Source organism: Anarrhichthys ocellatus, unplaced genomic scaffold (assembly GCF_004355925.1).
Source record: "Anarrhichthys ocellatus isolate YVR2014 unplaced genomic scaffold, GSC_Weel_1.0 scaffold5, whole genome shotgun sequence".
Lineage (NCBI taxonomy): Eukaryota > Metazoa > Chordata > Actinopteri > Perciformes > Anarhichadidae > Anarrhichthys > Anarrhichthys ocellatus.
This window is the reverse complement of record NW_022280035.1, coordinates 7389713-7407799: the sequence shown is the minus strand read 5'-3', so window position 1 is coordinate 7407799 and position 18087 is coordinate 7389713. Positions and strand designations below refer to the sequence as shown.

Here is an 18087-nt window from a genome sequence, read left to right as displayed (position 1 = left end):
ATGGGAGATTAACTGCTTTCAGAAGTCTTTGGTCAGCATAAAGAGCTCTTGTATAATCAAAGTCTTGGCTGTGGGAAATCGTTACAAATTGCATTTGAGCCCCTGTCCTGGGGCTCCTTGTTTAATTAAGAGGATGGGATTTTCTTTCCGTGGTCTGGGGAAAGGTGGCGAGGGCAGACGAATGGACTTAAGTTGAGTATAAAGGATAAAGAGTGAGAGGAGGGCAGAAGGGGAGGATAGGTAAAAGAAAAGAGCTCAATACTCAGTACTGTTCTCCATATCAACACACTGTACTAACACGGCACAAACACTGTAATACAGTAGTTCCCAACCTTTTTTGGTGAGTTTTCAGCAGCTTAACTGAAGATGTATTTTGTATAATTTTTTTTTTTTAATAATTGGTAACACTTTAGCCCCCCTCTTAGCAATTTATAAATGTTAAATAGTTGTTTATTACACACTCCAATGTAGTTGTAAACCTTTATTAATGTCCTTATAAAAGGTGGTAATTGTGAATTTCAGAGCATTTCTATTGCCTCTCAACAGCTATCATAATGGCAACAGTGCTGCCAGAGCTAACAGTGTTTACCTGGGGAGGAACAGGAGGGGAGGCGCTACCCTTCTGTGATGACCCTGTCGGTTGGGGCAGCGTTATCAGCTGAAACTGCCGTTTGAGCGCAGTGCAAAGCGTTTGCTATAAGCTAGCCAGTGGAGCAGGCTCACATGCACTAACTTGCACACGTGGCCGGCCCGGCAATGTCAAAAAAGCACAGAGAAGATCTGATAACAAGAAAGACTTCATTCTCTGCTCAGGTAGACATCACTCCACTATATCTTTACACAGCAAATAGTTGTTTGCTGCTATATTAATGCTCTGAATAACGAATGGAGAACTTTTAATGTACAGCATTTATCAATAATTCAACTTCTCTAATAAGCACATATTTTATATAATTACAACTGGGTTATGTCATATTGTAATTCACTATCAGCAGATTTTGATTTTCTTATTTTCTCTATTTTGCAAAGATCCATCAGAAAACTTGACAAAATATACACTGCACGCAGACATTCATTCACAATCTACACTCACGCGTTTACTGTAGCGTAAATAATTGGGAAACATGCAAATTGGCACATACTTAAACCAGTCTCACACATTACACTCTTGTATATAGCCTCCTAAATCCCATGCCTCATTTATAGAATCTCAGGAGAGTTTAGTACACATGCATGCATAACCAAAAACCTCCTCAATGCCACGTCTCGTTTGTAGAATCCCACACAGATTTGTCCCAACATGCCTCTTCCCTCTCTGCAATTCCAACCTCCCATCCCTGACAACAGTATTCTAAAATTGGCCTTAAGTGTCTGACTTGCTCAGTGAATGTTGCTTTACTAAAAATCTAAACTGTGCCTTGGGCTTTTTCTGCTACAATATTACCTCTTATAAGGACACAGTTTCCCCAAAACACCTTTTGTGAGTTACAAAACAGTAGGGATTACAAGTAAGAGATAGATCTGGGCTGTTTTATGTTTAGAATAGAGAAGACTTGATGAGAGGGAGAGACTCCCAGAGACCTGGCGAAATGGGATTTGACTCACGTGTGCGCTGTGCTGTCTGGTTTGTCAGTTTCTGAGGCTTTGCAAGAGAGTTCTTCATCTCTGCCCTGGATCATTTCTTCCAACTCCCCCACCTAGGAGCTTGCAAAAGAAGCCTGTGTCAATGTCTTGATTGACCCCACAGCCACAGAGAATGAATTTCTATTAAATGCTAAGGTTACAATTACCCCCACCCTCCCTGTCTACCCGTTTCCCCTTTTGTCACTGGAGGAAGGCAAACAGCAGAGCAGCCTATAGCAATAAGAGCTTCTGTCTGTCAGCCAGCCTTCAAATGATCACCTGTCTCCCACTAAATTGCCTCTCTTCTCTCCCTCCCTTGTGTCACCTGCACAGATTTACAAAGAGACCGGGAGGAGGGGGGGGAGACAATTCTCTTTGTGAAATGCTCTGTATCTGTCACAGGTTTCACAATTGAAACATTTATCATAATCTTGATTCAAGCTAAAAGGGTTATTTTCCAGCTCCAGAACATTTCCCTGTCCCAGAAAGATTTCATCTACCCGCATTTGCCACACTTAAGACGCCTGGACTGAGTGTCTGCTCTGCTGCTGATCAGAGAACGTGTTCATCACGGGTGTGCCAGGCTCCTATCACGTCTCGGCCAATCAGGCTGATCGTCTGACTGATACACTGAGCACTGGAGGCGCTGATTATACTGCAGGCAACGATAATCGACGCTTAGAACATATATATACGACATTCATAGCATTGATATAGCAGCAAACAACCATTTGCTATGTAAAGATATAGTGGAGTGATGTCTTCCTGTGCAGAGAATGAAGTCACTCCCCCTCTGTGTGTGTTGTTATTCGAGCTTCTCCCCGTTCTTTGTTGGCCCGGCCATGCCTGCATGTTAGTGCGCGTGAGCATGCCTCACTGGCATCATGGCAGCATAACACCGTTATAAACACTAAACACTGTTAGCTCTGTCGGCATGTTTGCCGTAGTTTTTGCTGTTAGGTGTGTTAGCACTGGTAGCTACGAGCTAATGGCTTAATTAAGCATCGCTATGTTGAGAGGCAATTTAATTTGTGTAGTGCAGCTTCTTGACTTGACTTTTAAAGAAGAGCCACTTGTTGGTGCACAAAGCAGTGCTTATGGAGGACATTAGTCACAACTTTATCACAAGACATCCAGCAGATGATTTCTTTCACTTTCATCCTGAGAGGAAAATGTAAGCTACTGATTCTCTCTTTGCACTAGCTTAAATACCACACGGGTTCTTTATGGACAGATCGGAGCCGGAGTTAGAATTAATGCCAGTATAATCAGTTGGTTGGAATAGCATGGCAGACAGGAAGATAGACAGTGTAGGAGTAACAAATTACAGGATGGAACAGCCAGTGACTAGCTATCGAACGTTAGCCTCCAGATGACCTTTGACTGTGTGACCCCCCTCACATTTCTCCTACGCACATCTACACAGCCAGTCCATCTTATTCCTTCCTCCTCTCTCCCTCTGTCTCTCTCACTGCTACCCTGGCCAGAGACCTTTGAATGGTTGAGTGGGCTGTAGCAGCACAGTAGATCATGGTAATGTATTCAGCCAGAGGGGTTGGAGTGTTACTGCCTTAAAACACCCGGGCTCCATCCACCACTAGAGAAAGAAGACAGATGAGGCCAAGATTTCAATTATTTTCTCTATCTGTTGACCTCAATTCACTTTATCAATGCTGAACAATGTGTAGCTTCTTTCTGCACATGGCCTAAAGGACTGGATGTACAATTGTATACTTGTATTTTTTTTTATTGAGATAGAAAGAGCAAATACATGTTGTTTGGAGTCGGAGCAGTGACATGACTGTATATTGTAGTGTTCTGCTATGAAGTAAATCCAATTGTAAAAATGAATCTTGTGATCCAGAGTATATAGAAATCCAGTAATCCTTCTAAATCCTTTGTAGAGTATACAGAATGCACTAAATATTAGTATAAAAAAGTACTTAAAATCCATCTATTGAAAGGCAGAAGTCATGCTAAGGTGCTGTGATGTTCTGAAATACAGTCATTTATTGCCCCACCCACCTCATTTTCTTCATCAAATCCCACAATGGCCCATATACCCATCACTATTTACTTGCTCATCCATTGGATTTACAAACGTCACACTCACTGCCACGCTGCCTGAAAAAACACCCCACTATGAAAGCAGCAGTCTTCAACCCTGACAGGATTTATTTAAGTAAAATGGAGAGAGAAAGTGAGGACAGTGTAGGAAAAAAAAAAACCACAGTATCCATCTCTGGCAGAGCAGATGGTAGTCAAAGCTGTAGTTGACTTGCAAATGCCTCGCTGTTCCAACGTGACAGTCACGAGGATGCTGCCGGAGCATCTGGGCCTGTCTATATAACATGTCACCATGCAAACAGTAAGAATATATCAAACTTTACGTGAACCCCTTTGTCCGTTAAACCTTTTAATTCCTACAAACTGATACTGAACACACTTTATGAGAGGGTAAAAAAAAAATTCACATGATCTTTCCCAATGCCGTATATAAAAAAAACATCATTCATCCTTGAATGAAAGGTTAAATTATTGAAAACAATAAGGATGATTATTAGTTGCAGCCTAAAGTCATACACATGTGATGTATGTATGCACACAGTGTACCCAAGTTCTTGAATTTATTTTCACCTTTTAATTGATTGCTGTGCATATTGAAAACACACAAACACTCTAAAGCAGAGGTCTTCAACAGGGGGTCTGCGGCCCCTAGGGGGTCCACAGAGGTACTGCAGGGGGTCCGCAAACTTTTTGGTTAATTAGACAATTTAAAAATAAAAATAAAAATTTAAATTTTATTTTTCTCTAAACATGAATCTGTCCATTATTTTAATAGTTCAGTTTTGTATGAAAGATAACAGGTATCTTTATGCATGGCAGTGGCACTAATAGGCCATCACTCATTTTTCGTTTCCACATTTATGTTTAAAATGAAAATATCAATTTGAATAGCTTGTGTGCGTGATTATCATGCAATTAACAGACAATGTTGATATTGGCATTGGTATCAGCTGACGAGGTATGTTTCTAAATGGCAGTGGCACGGCCACCCTACTCACTGTACCTTGCACATGTTTAAAATAATAACATGAATATATGAACCTGTGTATTATTTGAATAGCTTAGTATTGAATGCACAATAAAGAGGTATACACGGTACTAGGCCCATTTAATATAAAACACAATTTTATACAATATATATAGTCGGGGGTCCCTGCTCCAGCTCTCTATCAGTTTGGGGGTCCTTGGCCTGAAAAACGTTGAAGACACCTGCTAAAGTCTATATCCAAGAACAAAGTAAGTAAGGAGACCAGTCCCTCCTTTCACACCAACACTCCCACTCCCTCAACTGGCCTTGCACCGTGCTGGCAAAATACAATCAGGTGTAGCCCACACAGCATCCGTTTGCATTGATCTCCCTGGATTGCTCCGTAGCAGCAGACAACAGGTAGGAGGCGTGGTACTCGCTAGTATTCACCAGCTTTGATGATATTTACCTCTAATTAAGTTTCTTCCCCAGAGAGAGAGAGGAGAGAGAGAGAGAGAGCTGGGATGGAGTGAAAGAAGATAAAAAAAACCTCTCTGAACAGAGTGTTGTGCAGCAATCAATCCTCTCTCCCCTTCCCTCTAGAGCTGAGCTGGGGAGGATGGATGGAAGACAGGTCTCTCATCTGGGAAAACTGGAGAGAAGTAATAAAAGAGCCATACCTCAACCTCTACCCGAGGAGACAAAGGAGCAATGCCTCCATCCTTTGCGTTTGTTGTCCTCCAGTGTTTTTCAGTGAAGCAGTAACAGCAGTTTATTTCCGATTTTACGGAGGCTTCCTCTCCAGTAAAGATGGATTTAATTTAACAGACAATACATCTTTTGGGGATTTTATATGCCAATTATTAGGTTGCTGAGCTCCCTGCAGGGTTCGTGCTGGTACAATGTGTTTCAGTTAAGATCAGGTTAAAACAAACAGAAGGCTTTACAACGGATCAGCTCAAATCTTGGTGTTTTTTTTATTTCGTAGCCAGAGAAAAAGAAAACCAAACATCTTGGCTGCACCAAACTGTCTAAATTTACCGTGGATGACTGATTCTCATTTCTTGTTTCATTTCAGGGTGTTCAGGCTATCTTACCACGTGTTTGAGTGCTACATATGCCCAGTACCATCTCAAAAAGTGAATTTTTTCCCTCTCTTTATTCATTCTCCCTAGGTGTGTAAAGTATTGAACACCACCACTATGAGCTGCTTGGCTCCCTCCCTGATGGCAGAGTACAGTCCAGGTTTGGACACAGTAAAGCATGCAGACGAGTTTGGGTTCATCTTCAACAACGTCCAGGCGCTGCTGGTCTACAACAACACCAACCTCCTCTACTACCCAAACCCTTACTTTGAGCCTCTCAGCACCAATGGAGTCCTGGAGCAAAAACCAGGCTCACCCATCATTCTCAAGGTACAGGAACCCCTGATTAGTATTTAAATCTACAGATCATTTACTGGCTCAACCCACGCGGCAACCTCTGGTGGTGAAAAGGGAAGCCAATGCCTTAAACGTGCATGCTTTCTACTGGCTATCAAGGTCAACTATGACCCTACTTCTCACTGAATTTATTTATATTATTATTTATTACCTATCATTGTAAACGTGATTTTATGGTCTCAATCGCTAGTTTCAAGTCTTCTTCAATACAGAATGACGTTAATTTCGTAGATTATGTCCACGATGACAGTGTTTCTGGGCAAAACACCGACACCTCTTCTTGCTCAATCTTTGTTACTTTCTCTGAATGTCGGCTAAATATATGCAATTTATGTGATTGTTTTTCTTTTCATAAAGGTTGTAAGAAGCCTTGTACCTGACTCTAAATTGATTGAGGAATATACTTTATTGTTTTCATGATTGCCAGCTGTCCCCACTTGCCGCCATTGTGAAATATATCACCTTGTTTGATCTCAGTATGGAGTCAAATTTGGCCGCAGCTGTGCCCAAACCAAGGGATGTTATTTACAGTGTTTTAAAGGGATATATTGGCTTTGTGGGTTTTTTAAATTGTCTTCATTCCCAACATGTGTTTATGTGTTGCTCTCCCAATTTCACACCCCTCTGGCCATCTCCGTGTGCCCACAGGGCAGAAACCTGGTCCCCCCAGCATCAGGAGGGGTGAAGCTTAACTACACTGTGCTGATCGGAGAGACTCCCTGCTCTGTCACTGTGTCTGAGAGCCAGCTGCTCTGTGAGCCGCCCAACCTCACCGGACAGTACAAAGTCATGGTCAGTATGGAAAATGGGCTGTGTGTTTGTTAGTGTCTATTTCATAACTTCCTCTTCCACTCTATTTCCGTCAATCCCCGAATTTGCGGTTTCTTGCCCATAATAGCTGGCCTCTAAACTTCATTATTCATGCTCTCATCATTGTTCATTCAACTGAAGAAAAGAGGTCAAAGGGAGACCAGCATGAGTGTGCTCTAGCTGTCAAAAGGTTCTGCCAGAATCCATGGCAATTATTTTTAGTTGTCTATTCGCTTATTGAGTGCAAGCCCCAGACTATTTCCCTCTCAACGTCAGCATGTAGGTGGCCACATGTGTTTGCACTCGGTATCAATTTCAGCTGCCAATATTTACTTATGTTTTTGCAGGATTTCTGAGACTTGGCTCATGCATTGCTGTGTATCAGTTATGTAGATTTTAAGACCAGTGATCAGATCATTTTTAACACGACGCGTCTTCCTCTGTGGTTTTGTTTAAAGGATCTTCTAAACTACACTCGCCATGTGCATGTCCATTATGTATTTGTGTTTCTCTTCGCAGGTTCAGGTAGGTGGTCTCCACGTCTCTCCTGGTTCAGTCCACATCATGTCTGACAGCCTGCTGACCCTTCCGGCCATTGTCAGCATTGCCGCCGGCGGAGGCCTCCTCCTCATCATCGTCATCCTCGTCCTCATCGCCTACAAGCGAAAGTCGCGCGAAAATGACCTCACCCTGAAGCGCTTGCAGATGCAAATGGACAACCTGGAGTCACGAGTTGCCCTAGAGTGCAAAGAAGGTAATTATTTAGAATAGTATAAGAGTCAGCCGTCAGACCAAGTGCAGCACTGTGTAACGACCTACTGTTAGACTGTAGATTGAAGAGGGCGATTATGGCTCTGCTTTGCTCCATTTGCAGCCAGTAATTTTAGAGGCTGCTCCATCACTCGTTTACCTGAATGGGGCTGATGAATGCATTTTACTTGCAGACTGTAATCACATAACTGGCATAATTTGTGCCTATAGTACAGAAAGTAAATTACCGGTGGTCTGTGTGTTAAATAATGCAGTGGAAATTTCTCCAAATCTGGGTCAGTGAATCATCCTGGTTGTATATCACAACACTTATTTTAAGTGAGTTAACCCTGCAGGCGACCCGTCTCGTCTTGTTGTGAGTCCTTCCAGCTCTTACTTCTTTCTAGTTGTCATGCTGGATACAGATTCGCACACAAACTGACACATGAATGGAGTGTTTCTCATTAGAGTTACCCCAACTACCACCCAGCAAGAGCCACATCAGGCTTAAGCAGAGGGGGTAATTCTACATTTATCTTTGTATGCAATGTGTGTGTCTTTATACCTGTGTGTTGTTGTGTATGTGTTTGTATGCGCGTGTTTTGGTCCCCTAAAATATGAACAATGAATGTCGTTAAGCGACAATGACATTGCGACGGTTTTGAACACGCAGGTGCTTTGATACACCTTGGCTCAGGGTAAAGAGAGGGCACAGTTGTCCATCTGACCTTTGACTTTTCAAGTCACTGCACTGGGTGGAACCCGGATAACTTCAGGTTGACCCCGAGCCATCACTCCAAGTAGCAGTTCACAAAGAGCGCTCTATATGTTGCAGCGTTCAGTTTTATATGAATGCTTTCAAATAAACACTGACTCGCATTGAGTTCGGACCTCAGTGAGGTGTGCACAGCATGTGTGCACAATCCTTGCAATGTGACAATCTACTGTTTTAAAGCCAATCCTTTGACCAGGTCAAAGTGTGGACACGCATATGCGACAGCTGAGTTTTGATCTGACGCATCCGATCACAAAAAGTCGCATTGAAAAGACGAGTGCATCCACGGCCTGAGATGACAAAGCTGAGGTGTGTGAATTGTTATGTTTGAGAGTGTTTAGGGGATTTCATCAGCCAGACATTATATATCCCCTCCAGCCACCCCTGACCAGCTCTCCCAATGTTATTATGCAGTGAAAAAAAGAAACATCCTATTGCAGCAAACTTCAAGGATGGTCCAGACTGATAGACAGACAGGCAAACAGGGGGAATCAGTCACACACTGGCAGCCTTGGGAAAGGAAAGATTAATGGTTTAACCATTAGCAGTGACCAGGAGTGTAATGCCCCTGCAGGGTGGATTTAGATGGGTACCTGGGTTCCTCCTTATGAGTATACACACTCCATGTGTGCCTGTAAGCCCATGTGTTGGTGTGTAAACCCAGGAGCCGCAGGGGGCCAGGGGCCAGGAGGTAAGGGCTAAGACTGGTTGGAGATGGCGGCGTAGGGGACTGCTGCTGCTCCTGTGATAGGCTGCAGACAGGGAGCCTCCCCAAGGGCGGCGAAGCACAGCAACAGAGCCGTGGGCCTGAACAGGAGTCAGTCAGGATGGAGCCAATTAACTAGTGCTCACCTGCAGCCTCACACTGAGATGACACACACTCTTTGGGGCCTTAGCTACAGCCAATTTACTGGCTGGTAGATAAAATCGAGTGAGAAAGGGAAGCGTGTGTTTGAGAGAGAGAGTGAGAGTGAGGTCTGTGTTTTTTAAGGGAGAGATGTGAAATATTGAGTTTCTCTGACATGAAGACTATCTTGGGCTTTAACTGTCAGCTTCGTGATAACGGCAGTAAACACTTTGAATATGAGAAGGATTCACGTATTTCTTCCCTGGGGATTAAAGAACGGTTTTATTCTCATGCTGGATGCCTCAAGTATTTCCTCCAACTCGTCTCTCTTTCTTGTCTCCCTTCTCTCCCAGCCTTTGCAGAGCTGCAGACAGACATCAATGAGCTGACCAGTGACCTGGACAGAGCTGGTATCCCCCATCTGGACTACAGGACATACGCCATGAGGGTCCTCTTCCCCGGCATAGAGGATCATCCTGTCCTCAGAGAACTGGAGGTAACGGGAGAAAGACAGAGGGCAAGAAAGAGAGATATTAGAAAGAAGATGACTGAGACAACTAGGCAGCAAATGCATGAAGAAAGGGCAAGAGAAAGTCAAACTGAGGTGAAAAGAGAGATATGGAGAGAGGAGTAGATTGTGTCTGCCCTCACTGCTCTCTCTGCAGGGTAAGCTCCATAAGCGGGAACAGTGCTTGAGGGGAAAGGATACCAGTGTGCCACTTATCCTTTCAACCCTCTAGTCTCACAAACGTACACACATATAGCCAACTATGTTGGGCAGCACACACATATATATACATCTTACATGCAAGCTCCCTCATGGAAAACAGGGTCCCAGCACATGGCTATTTCATCCACCAGTGGCTGCAGTGTGAGGGGTAATGAACTGAATAATTCCCTATCCTCAAGCAGGACTGTGGGGTTCTCCATTGGGAGGAAAATCTGGCTGGTTAACACTTTTTCGCTCCTCTTCATGGGGCCAGAGGGGTGCTGGGAAATTAGTTTATTTTATGTGGAACACAGTCCAGAGGATAAAAAGTTTCATTCTGATAGAGGTTTACCATTTGATTTGTTGATTGTGTGTGAGATGCAGCATGGTATTGGTTTATCGGGAAGACGTTGCATGGTTAGGTAGAGGGATGGTGGTTCAGATCCGACTAGCCTTGTGGGGTAGAGGTCAAAGTGTCACTTCTTACTACAGTGAGGTTCAGTGAGCAGCATAGGCTTGTGACAAGTTTCTTTTCATTTATTTCGATTGTCAAACTTTTTGAAAAGCAGTAACGTTCACTCAAACAAAGAAAGTGAGTTTTGTCACTTCGGGTTGGTGTTACTCAGGCAAGTTATTTGACATTTGACTTGAAAGTGAAATGGCAGCAAACTCGGTGTACAATGCTTTTTAACAGACTCGGGTCAATAATTGATTAAGATCTTCTCAGTTACTCACCATGAGTGGCGACTGCCTCGAGTGAAACATGAGTGAGGGTTTTGGTGCCTTTGAAAAATAATCTTTATTTTCTGTGAGACAAGGTCAAGATGAAAGTTGAAGAGCAACAATCCTTTTCAAAACACATTCAGCTCATTGCTGTTCAAGTTATTATATTTATTATTCAAATTAGTGCTGGAATCTTATTAGCACTAACGAGCATTATTCTCCCTCCCTCTTCTGTCCAGGTGTCGGGGAACGGCCAGCTGAATGTGGAGAAGGCCCTGAAGCTGTTCGGACAGCTCATCAACAACAAGGTGTTCCTGCTCACCTTCATCCGAACACTAGAAATGCAGCGCTCGTTCTCCATGAGGGACCGGGGCAACGTGGCCTCACTTATCATGACGGCCCTGCAGGGGCGACTGGAGTACGCCACCGACGTCCTTAAACACCTGCTGTCAGACCTCATCGACCGCAACCTGGAGAGCAAGAACCACCCCAAACTGCTGCTGCGCAGGTAACGCAGCACACGATAATGTCCTGTCGCGTAGGGATCACACAACTCACGGTTTCGGAGTGCATGTTGGTGAGTGACTGATTAGATTGGCGGAGTCCCGCCAATATCGAAATGATGATATTTGATGAGCCAAAATAAGCTGATACAGGTTGTTTCTGTCGTTTTGTTGTTATAGCGGTTGGTATAGAAGGCTCTAGGCCTTTTTTTTTCCACAGCTTTCCCTAAAATAGTGTTCCACCACCCCAAGGGCAGTGTAAACCATCAACAATTCAAAATGTTATCAATCAAAAAGCTTTTTACTGCAGTTGACAAAGAAAACTTTGTTTTTTAGTAACGAATTTGATTGACATTAATGTTTCTATTTTGACTTTTGATGATTAAAAAGTAGAAAGAGAAGAGAATTAACATAAATGAATTCAAACAAACAACATTATCATATTCCGAGGAATCCCATAATCCTCAATAACACCGTATGCTCTTTCAGTTGTTTGATTTGATTAACTCCAGCCAGGAAGAATGAGAACATATTGTATCGCTGAATATCGGTAAATATGGGATCGTGTTCTCAGAGGATAGTTTTGCAGTCCTAATTCCAGAAACATGTAAAGAAGTGCAAGGCTGTAGGAGGATGTTGATGCATACAGACAGATGGATGGGGATTCATTTGGAGCTGTATGTTCTTCCCTCTTTTTCTTGTGGGTGGATGCATTCTGATTTTCCCCTGTGTTACTCTGTCGACGCTTCACAGAATAAGGCTCGTAATGAGTGCTAACAGTACATCTACAGTATACTGAGATAAACGGCAAGCACTCTTCGCATCATGAGAAACATCTCGATTCTCTGCATAATTCCGTATTCTCTCCCGCGCTCTGTCCCTCCCCTGCTCTCTCTCAATGCCAATGTCAGTCTCCCTTATCCTCCAGGCTCGGGGTCCTTATAAAACTTTCAGAAACGGCTCGATGTATCTTTCTTCTTTTATTTTCCTCTCCGTGTCTCCAGTGTACATTGTTTTCCGGGGGATTTAGGGTGATGTGCTAAAACTTTAAACACCTGCCAAATCCTTGTCCAAGTGTCCTCAGCTGCTTTGGTGGCTCTGTAGGCATAGAACGGGTTAAAGGACTGACAATAGTCGGCTCTAAAGGTACAGAATGTTTTAGGCACAGTTCTGTGAATAGTCTCTCTGAAAGCTTGACTGCTCTGGACATGATTTTGATTATGTTTGCATGACTAATAAGCGGAGACAAAGAGAGCAGGCAGCCGCTGTACTTTCAAACAACACCTTCGTTCTCATGTTAATGTTCCCTTAGTGTCTCTATTTGAAAAACCCCCCATTAGTAGTCAGAGCAAATAATCGCTCGGCAGGAAAGACCACGCACATAAGCAAACAGAGAATGAGGTTGAAAAGACAGAGAAGTGGACTAAAGCGACGCAGCATCAAATGGACCTGGATTAAGCTGTGATTTTCACATGACAGCAGGGCCCCACATCACTTTTAAGTTTTCACTCTCCTCTCTCATTAGGAACACAGTGGTACGTAATCCTCGCGTCCTGCCGTTGCAGCCTGGAGGCTAAACGTCCCATCGTTTTCACATTTCACTCCCCATTTTTTCTGAAGAATTTAAGGGATTATCGATTTGACATGGCTCTTTGCTGTTGTCGTCTTCCTCATTGGCTTTTTAGAGAAAAGCCGACAGTCAAGCCAGCGTGCTGATTGTACACACACACACACACACACACACGGGTGTCTGCGATCGCAGTCAAATTAAGCACGTGTCGAAGCAGTAATTGTGTTTGCACAGGTTATGGAGAGAGGCTGTTGGCCTCTGATTTGTTGCAATTTTGCGTTTATCTTTTCCGTCAGCCCTTTTCCTCTTTCAGTTGTTCCCGTTATGGGTCGCCACAGCGGATCTTCTATTTCTCTGAAGTCGGTAATCCGGTTTGGAAATCAGATTTTTATGCCGGATGCCCTTCCAGACCTGTTAGTTAAAGTAGGGGTCACTCTGAATGTTTAAATTAATTATTAGTAAGCTTACAGTCCCTGCTGGGCCGAGTTCACATTGCTATAGGAGAGTGCCAACATACAGGAAGAACCTTGAGGTCACCCAACCCTCTTCCTGTTCTCATTTATATTACAGTGGGTTGAGTCGTGTCAAAGAAGCTTTTTTTTGCTGCTCAGCTGTCAGTGAATGCTTGTCTCCAGAGGGGACATGTCCACAAGCTAGCATGTCAGACCTTTTAAGAGAAAACCATAATCTCACAAGTCTCACAGACGAAGATGCAAAAATAGTTCCATCTGTCATGGTGTGTTAGCATGTTACATGATCCCTCAGTGACCTGCAATAGTATATAGTTTAATGTGTAGTTTGGATGCAAAAGGTTGTTTATTGAAATATTGAAAGATAAAACTTGCAATATTCTACATGTCTGTGGCCCCAAACACATTTGTTCTTTCTAAAGATGTAAATATTTAAAAACAGCTCATGAACAAATAATTTCATTAAAAAAAATAGACTAAATAACTTCCTAAAACAGCAGGGCGCTGTACTGTAGAAAGCGTTACTCAAACGAGAGCAAATTTATTCTTTTAGCCGCAGATTTGACTTTCTTGTGACTATTTACAGCAGCAGGGAGATGAGTGTGGGTGTTGACTCTAAATAAACTCTGCCCATGTTAGTGTCGGTTATTTGTGTGATTTGGGGTCAACTATAGATTTCTATTGAATAAGCAACTGAATATTAGGTTTTGGCTACACGGGCAATACATGTTAGTAAGATTAATTGTTGTTTTGGGCTTTTTTCTGGTACTTTATGGGAATAGATGTCGAGAATATTACCAGACTTTTTCCTGAAAGACACAATCGCTTCTTTTCTTTTGTATACATTTATATTGCAATGGGATTCAAACATGCTGTCATTCTCAAATTAATTGACAGGTATTTTGATACAAGGGCTGACCGCATTCTGATAACAGTGTATCTTGAAAGCTCTACAGTACGTAGGGTTTTGAGTATACGTGCTGTATAATGTATATATGTGTAGAAGAGAATGTCGGTCCCGTATGTGCACACGGTGCGGAGAGAAGCTATGGCAGAGCAGCAGCGTGGTGCAATGTGGGTTCTCCAGCGAAGCAAGGCACCCCTTAATTATTTAGCTCCGTTCAGTGCGGTGCGAAGTTGGAGTAGGATGCCATCACTGGCCACAGCACAAAGGGAAAGCCGAGGACAAGAGGGAAGACGAGAGGAAAACATGAGGGAAAGAGTTGAGAATGTAGAAGAGCTAGAGCAGAGGAGTATTAGAACCGATGACAGAATTACAGTTCAACAACTAATGAACATATAATTCAGCAAATTAAATGGGGGTTCTGAATGCTTTCCACAGAGTGTTTTTCCAAGTTTCTTGGCCAGCACGTTGAAGATGCTGCATGTAAACTTGTCCTCTGATTAGCATTAACACTGCGTCTCTGCCTGCCTCTCACCATCTCTGTATGCCTCCAACATGCCCCTTATCTGTCTTCCTCTCACACTTCTCCCGGGGCAGGTTATCTCCTGATGATATTGTTTTGATATATTAGTGTTTACAGTTGGAAGATGTACTGATTGTACTAACTACACTTTATTGGGAACGGCGATATATTGCAGGGCTAAAGGTAGATTGAATAAAGAGGCTGGTAAAAATAACATCCCTCTTCTTCACTTATCTTAAGTGTCTGTCAAGATCAGATACATTTTCTGACAGTAGATTTGACTTAGTAGCACCTAATGTGCTTACAGTATGTCGTAAATATATATACAATATATATATATTGTATATGCGTTTAACAGGCTTTATGAAAGAAGTTGAATGGGCTAAAGTGTTCCTCCCTCTCCATCCCCCAGTAGCAGACAGAGTGCAGGGGCAGAGGGGTTGTTTAGTCGAACATTTTAGTCCAGTCTGACTCATTGATCATTTATCTGACTGAGATTTGTGCAAGTTAGTATCTTTGGCGGAAATATTAGCAGCCTCCACGGGGCGCAGCTGCGCCGCTCTCCCTCTGCAATGTGGCCGCCAGAGCTGAATGAAACGGACCGGGTCTGTCCCCCTTTTGAGAAATCAACAAATCGCCAACCGTATATAATAGAACGAAAATGAATGCGTGTGAAAAGCCTCTTGGCATATTTAGCAGGATGGAAGTAGTTAACCGCATGATAGTTACTGAGACTACAACAAATGCAGCAGGCATTGGCTGATGTCATTGGCTGAGTATAACGGTCGGCTTGATGTTTTGTAATGCCAGAGAGGAGTCTGTAATATGTTATGTTGAAGTTGGTCTGTGCCACATACTCATTTTCCTATTATGCTCATCCTTAAGTGCCAGATCCCATTTCACCATCCATCCTTCCAGCCCAGTGAAAACAAATTCTGGCATGTACAGTATCTTGCCTTTTTGCAGCGGAGATATAATATCCCCAGTCAGTTAAGTTCGTTTGAAGGGTGCACTCTTGCTCTTCTGAGGCGTGTTTCTCGTCTCTTTGGTATTTAACAGTTTGTGATGCCTCTTCCTCTTTCTTTGTCTTGATAGGGATACGTTTTTAGCTCGCAGACACTCACGTTCTCCTAAAAGCTTTTTGAAAGCAACATCTAAGCTTTGACAATGTGTTTGATTTTCTCAATCTCCGGAGTGCTAAGTGGAACTGATGCTGCGCCTCATGGTGTTGGATTGTATTCCGCTACATTGGTGAAATATGTTCTTGCGCTCGTTTTCTCTCGGTGCCCTATACCTCTCCATTGCTCATTCCAACCTTCCTCGTGTCTGTTGTCATTTCACAGTCTCTCTTTCATCCCGTCCATTGTTACTGAAACTGTTCTGGTGCATGATGACCCCCACCACACCAGAACATTCTTTAATAGCAAGCCACTTCTTTTTCAAGCTCTATTCTCTATCCTCTCCATCTTCTTCCTCCATCTTCCAACATTCAAGTTTTGCCAAAGCCACTCTCTTTACCCAGTTTCCTTCTCTTCTTTGTAATGTTCTTTTAATGGAATCACAGAACATTGCCTCTATCACCTTGAGACTTTTCAATCTTGTATTATTTTTCTCCTCAGCATTTTTGTAATGAGATTTCCGCCCATGCAGAGCAATAGAGTACAGAGTTATTAAGAGTGGGAGTATTGTGTTTGGCATTAGTTTCATTGAAAGACATTCCACATCCTGCTAATAAAGCCCCCCCCCCCCCTCCCTCCTCCACCCGAGCTGCCATTAGGAGACCAGAAATGGGAGGGGGGATGTGAGGCCCCTCTTAAACACTATGTGAGATAATGAAATCCTGATGTTCATTAATGAAACTCAATTAATAGATAGAAGGAAGTGGAGGCAGATGAGGAGGAGGACAAGAAGGAAAGGAGGAGGAGGAGGAGAACAAAGTGCCTCTCCCCTGTCCGACATTGAAAAGGAGAGATATTAAGGGGGAGTCAGCACAGCCCCCACAAAAAAAACCCTTTATTTGACTTCCTTCTTCGGGACTTGCTGAGCTTATTAAAATGCTTAATAGGTTCCATTAACTTCTAACACACTCAAGTCTCATACAAGCTGGGAGGGGCGCATGGTGAGCATGGGGAAGAGAGGTGAATTCTCGTAAAAGAAGGAGGGCAATTACAGAGGGATTTGGGGTATTGTCCAAAAAAAGAAAAAGAAAAAGATCCACAGTATAGTTAGGTTTATTCAGCGTGAAAACACATCCTCAGGCACTTGTAGTGGCCCCTTGTGTTTTCGAATGACTAAATTTTTTTTGTTGCGCTGCATTGACAAGGTTCAGTTTGTGAATTCTGTATGTGTAAATCTTTATCTATCCATGTATACTCCCACCTGTGTGTTTGTATATGTCAGAATGACAAAGAGGGGAAAAGCACAGACCTTGTGTTTGTGACACCAAAGAGGATGCCGACCCGTCACACACACACTCACACACGCACAAGAGCATGCGCTTCTTCTGCAACTTCTCAGCAATGTTTACTCTCTCATCCTGTAGCTGAAACTGAGGGAACTAATATCTACATCTTTCTCCCCCCCCTCCCCGCTGGCACATTGCATTTCAAATAGGCTGTCACCCAGCTCTCCATCCTCTCAACGAGCTGCCAGTAGACCGGCCGCTCATCACATTCTCAGAGGAATAGCCTCCTGGCATGGGAGACAACATCACAACTCTTGCCGCACGTCAATCAAAACAAAATGTAACCTCTTCTCCACTGTCCTGCTACTGTGGGAGACTTCTGTATTTTAGAGAGAGAGAGAGAGAGAGAGAGAGAGAGACTCTCACTCTGTCTCAGTGACTCAAATCTTAGCTGTTGTAACCTCCCCTGACTCAGACAATCCTTCAGGGACTGTTTCGGTTTGAGATTCTTGCTTGTAGCCCTTGAACACGACTTCACGCAATTATCTCCATAATAGTCATAATTTCTCTTTCGGTCCATTCAGAGCCTGAATAGGTATAATCATCCCTGGCACTATTTTTTCTCTGAGGAGATGAAAGCCTTCCAGCCTGCCTTAATACCTGGCTGCTTCGATTCCTGCTAATCCCCAGTTCAGCACATTGCGCTGTAAGGCCCTTCATCATATACACCAGAGTAATCACAGTGATTTCCTGTTACATTAAGGTCATTTTTTATTTATTTTTTTAATACATTGCCATTTGAATTGGTAACACATGTACAACTGGAGGGATATTTGCAGCCAGGTGACAATCAAATGCTGTCACACTCAGTCATTTATGTGGCAGTTTAACATGGCATCTTAACTTGTGATTAGTGTGTGTAGACATTGGCGTGGGAAGTGGGGTGCTAAGGCTGTTTTTTCTGTCGGCTTATATTTGACCTGCATGGGATATATATATA

At 43.1% G+C, this 18087-nt stretch overlaps 1 protein-coding gene across 2 annotated transcripts in view; it reads left to right on the top strand.

The window, feature by feature from the left end:
- plxna2 (plexin A2) overlaps nucleotides 1-18087 on the top strand; it is a 176971-nt gene that overhangs the window by 135396 nt on the left and 23488 nt on the right. For both annotated transcript variants that reach the window (XM_031844680.1, XM_031844681.1), the window contains exons 18-22: nucleotides 5833-6072; nucleotides 6748-6891; nucleotides 7429-7663; nucleotides 9635-9777; nucleotides 10953-11221. In XM_031844680.1, coding sequence (XP_031700540.1) covers nucleotides 5833-6072; nucleotides 6748-6891; nucleotides 7429-7663; nucleotides 9635-9777; nucleotides 10953-11221 — 1031 coding nt within the window. The remainder of the gene's footprint in view (nucleotides 1-5832; nucleotides 6073-6747; nucleotides 6892-7428; nucleotides 7664-9634; nucleotides 9778-10952; nucleotides 11222-18087) is intronic.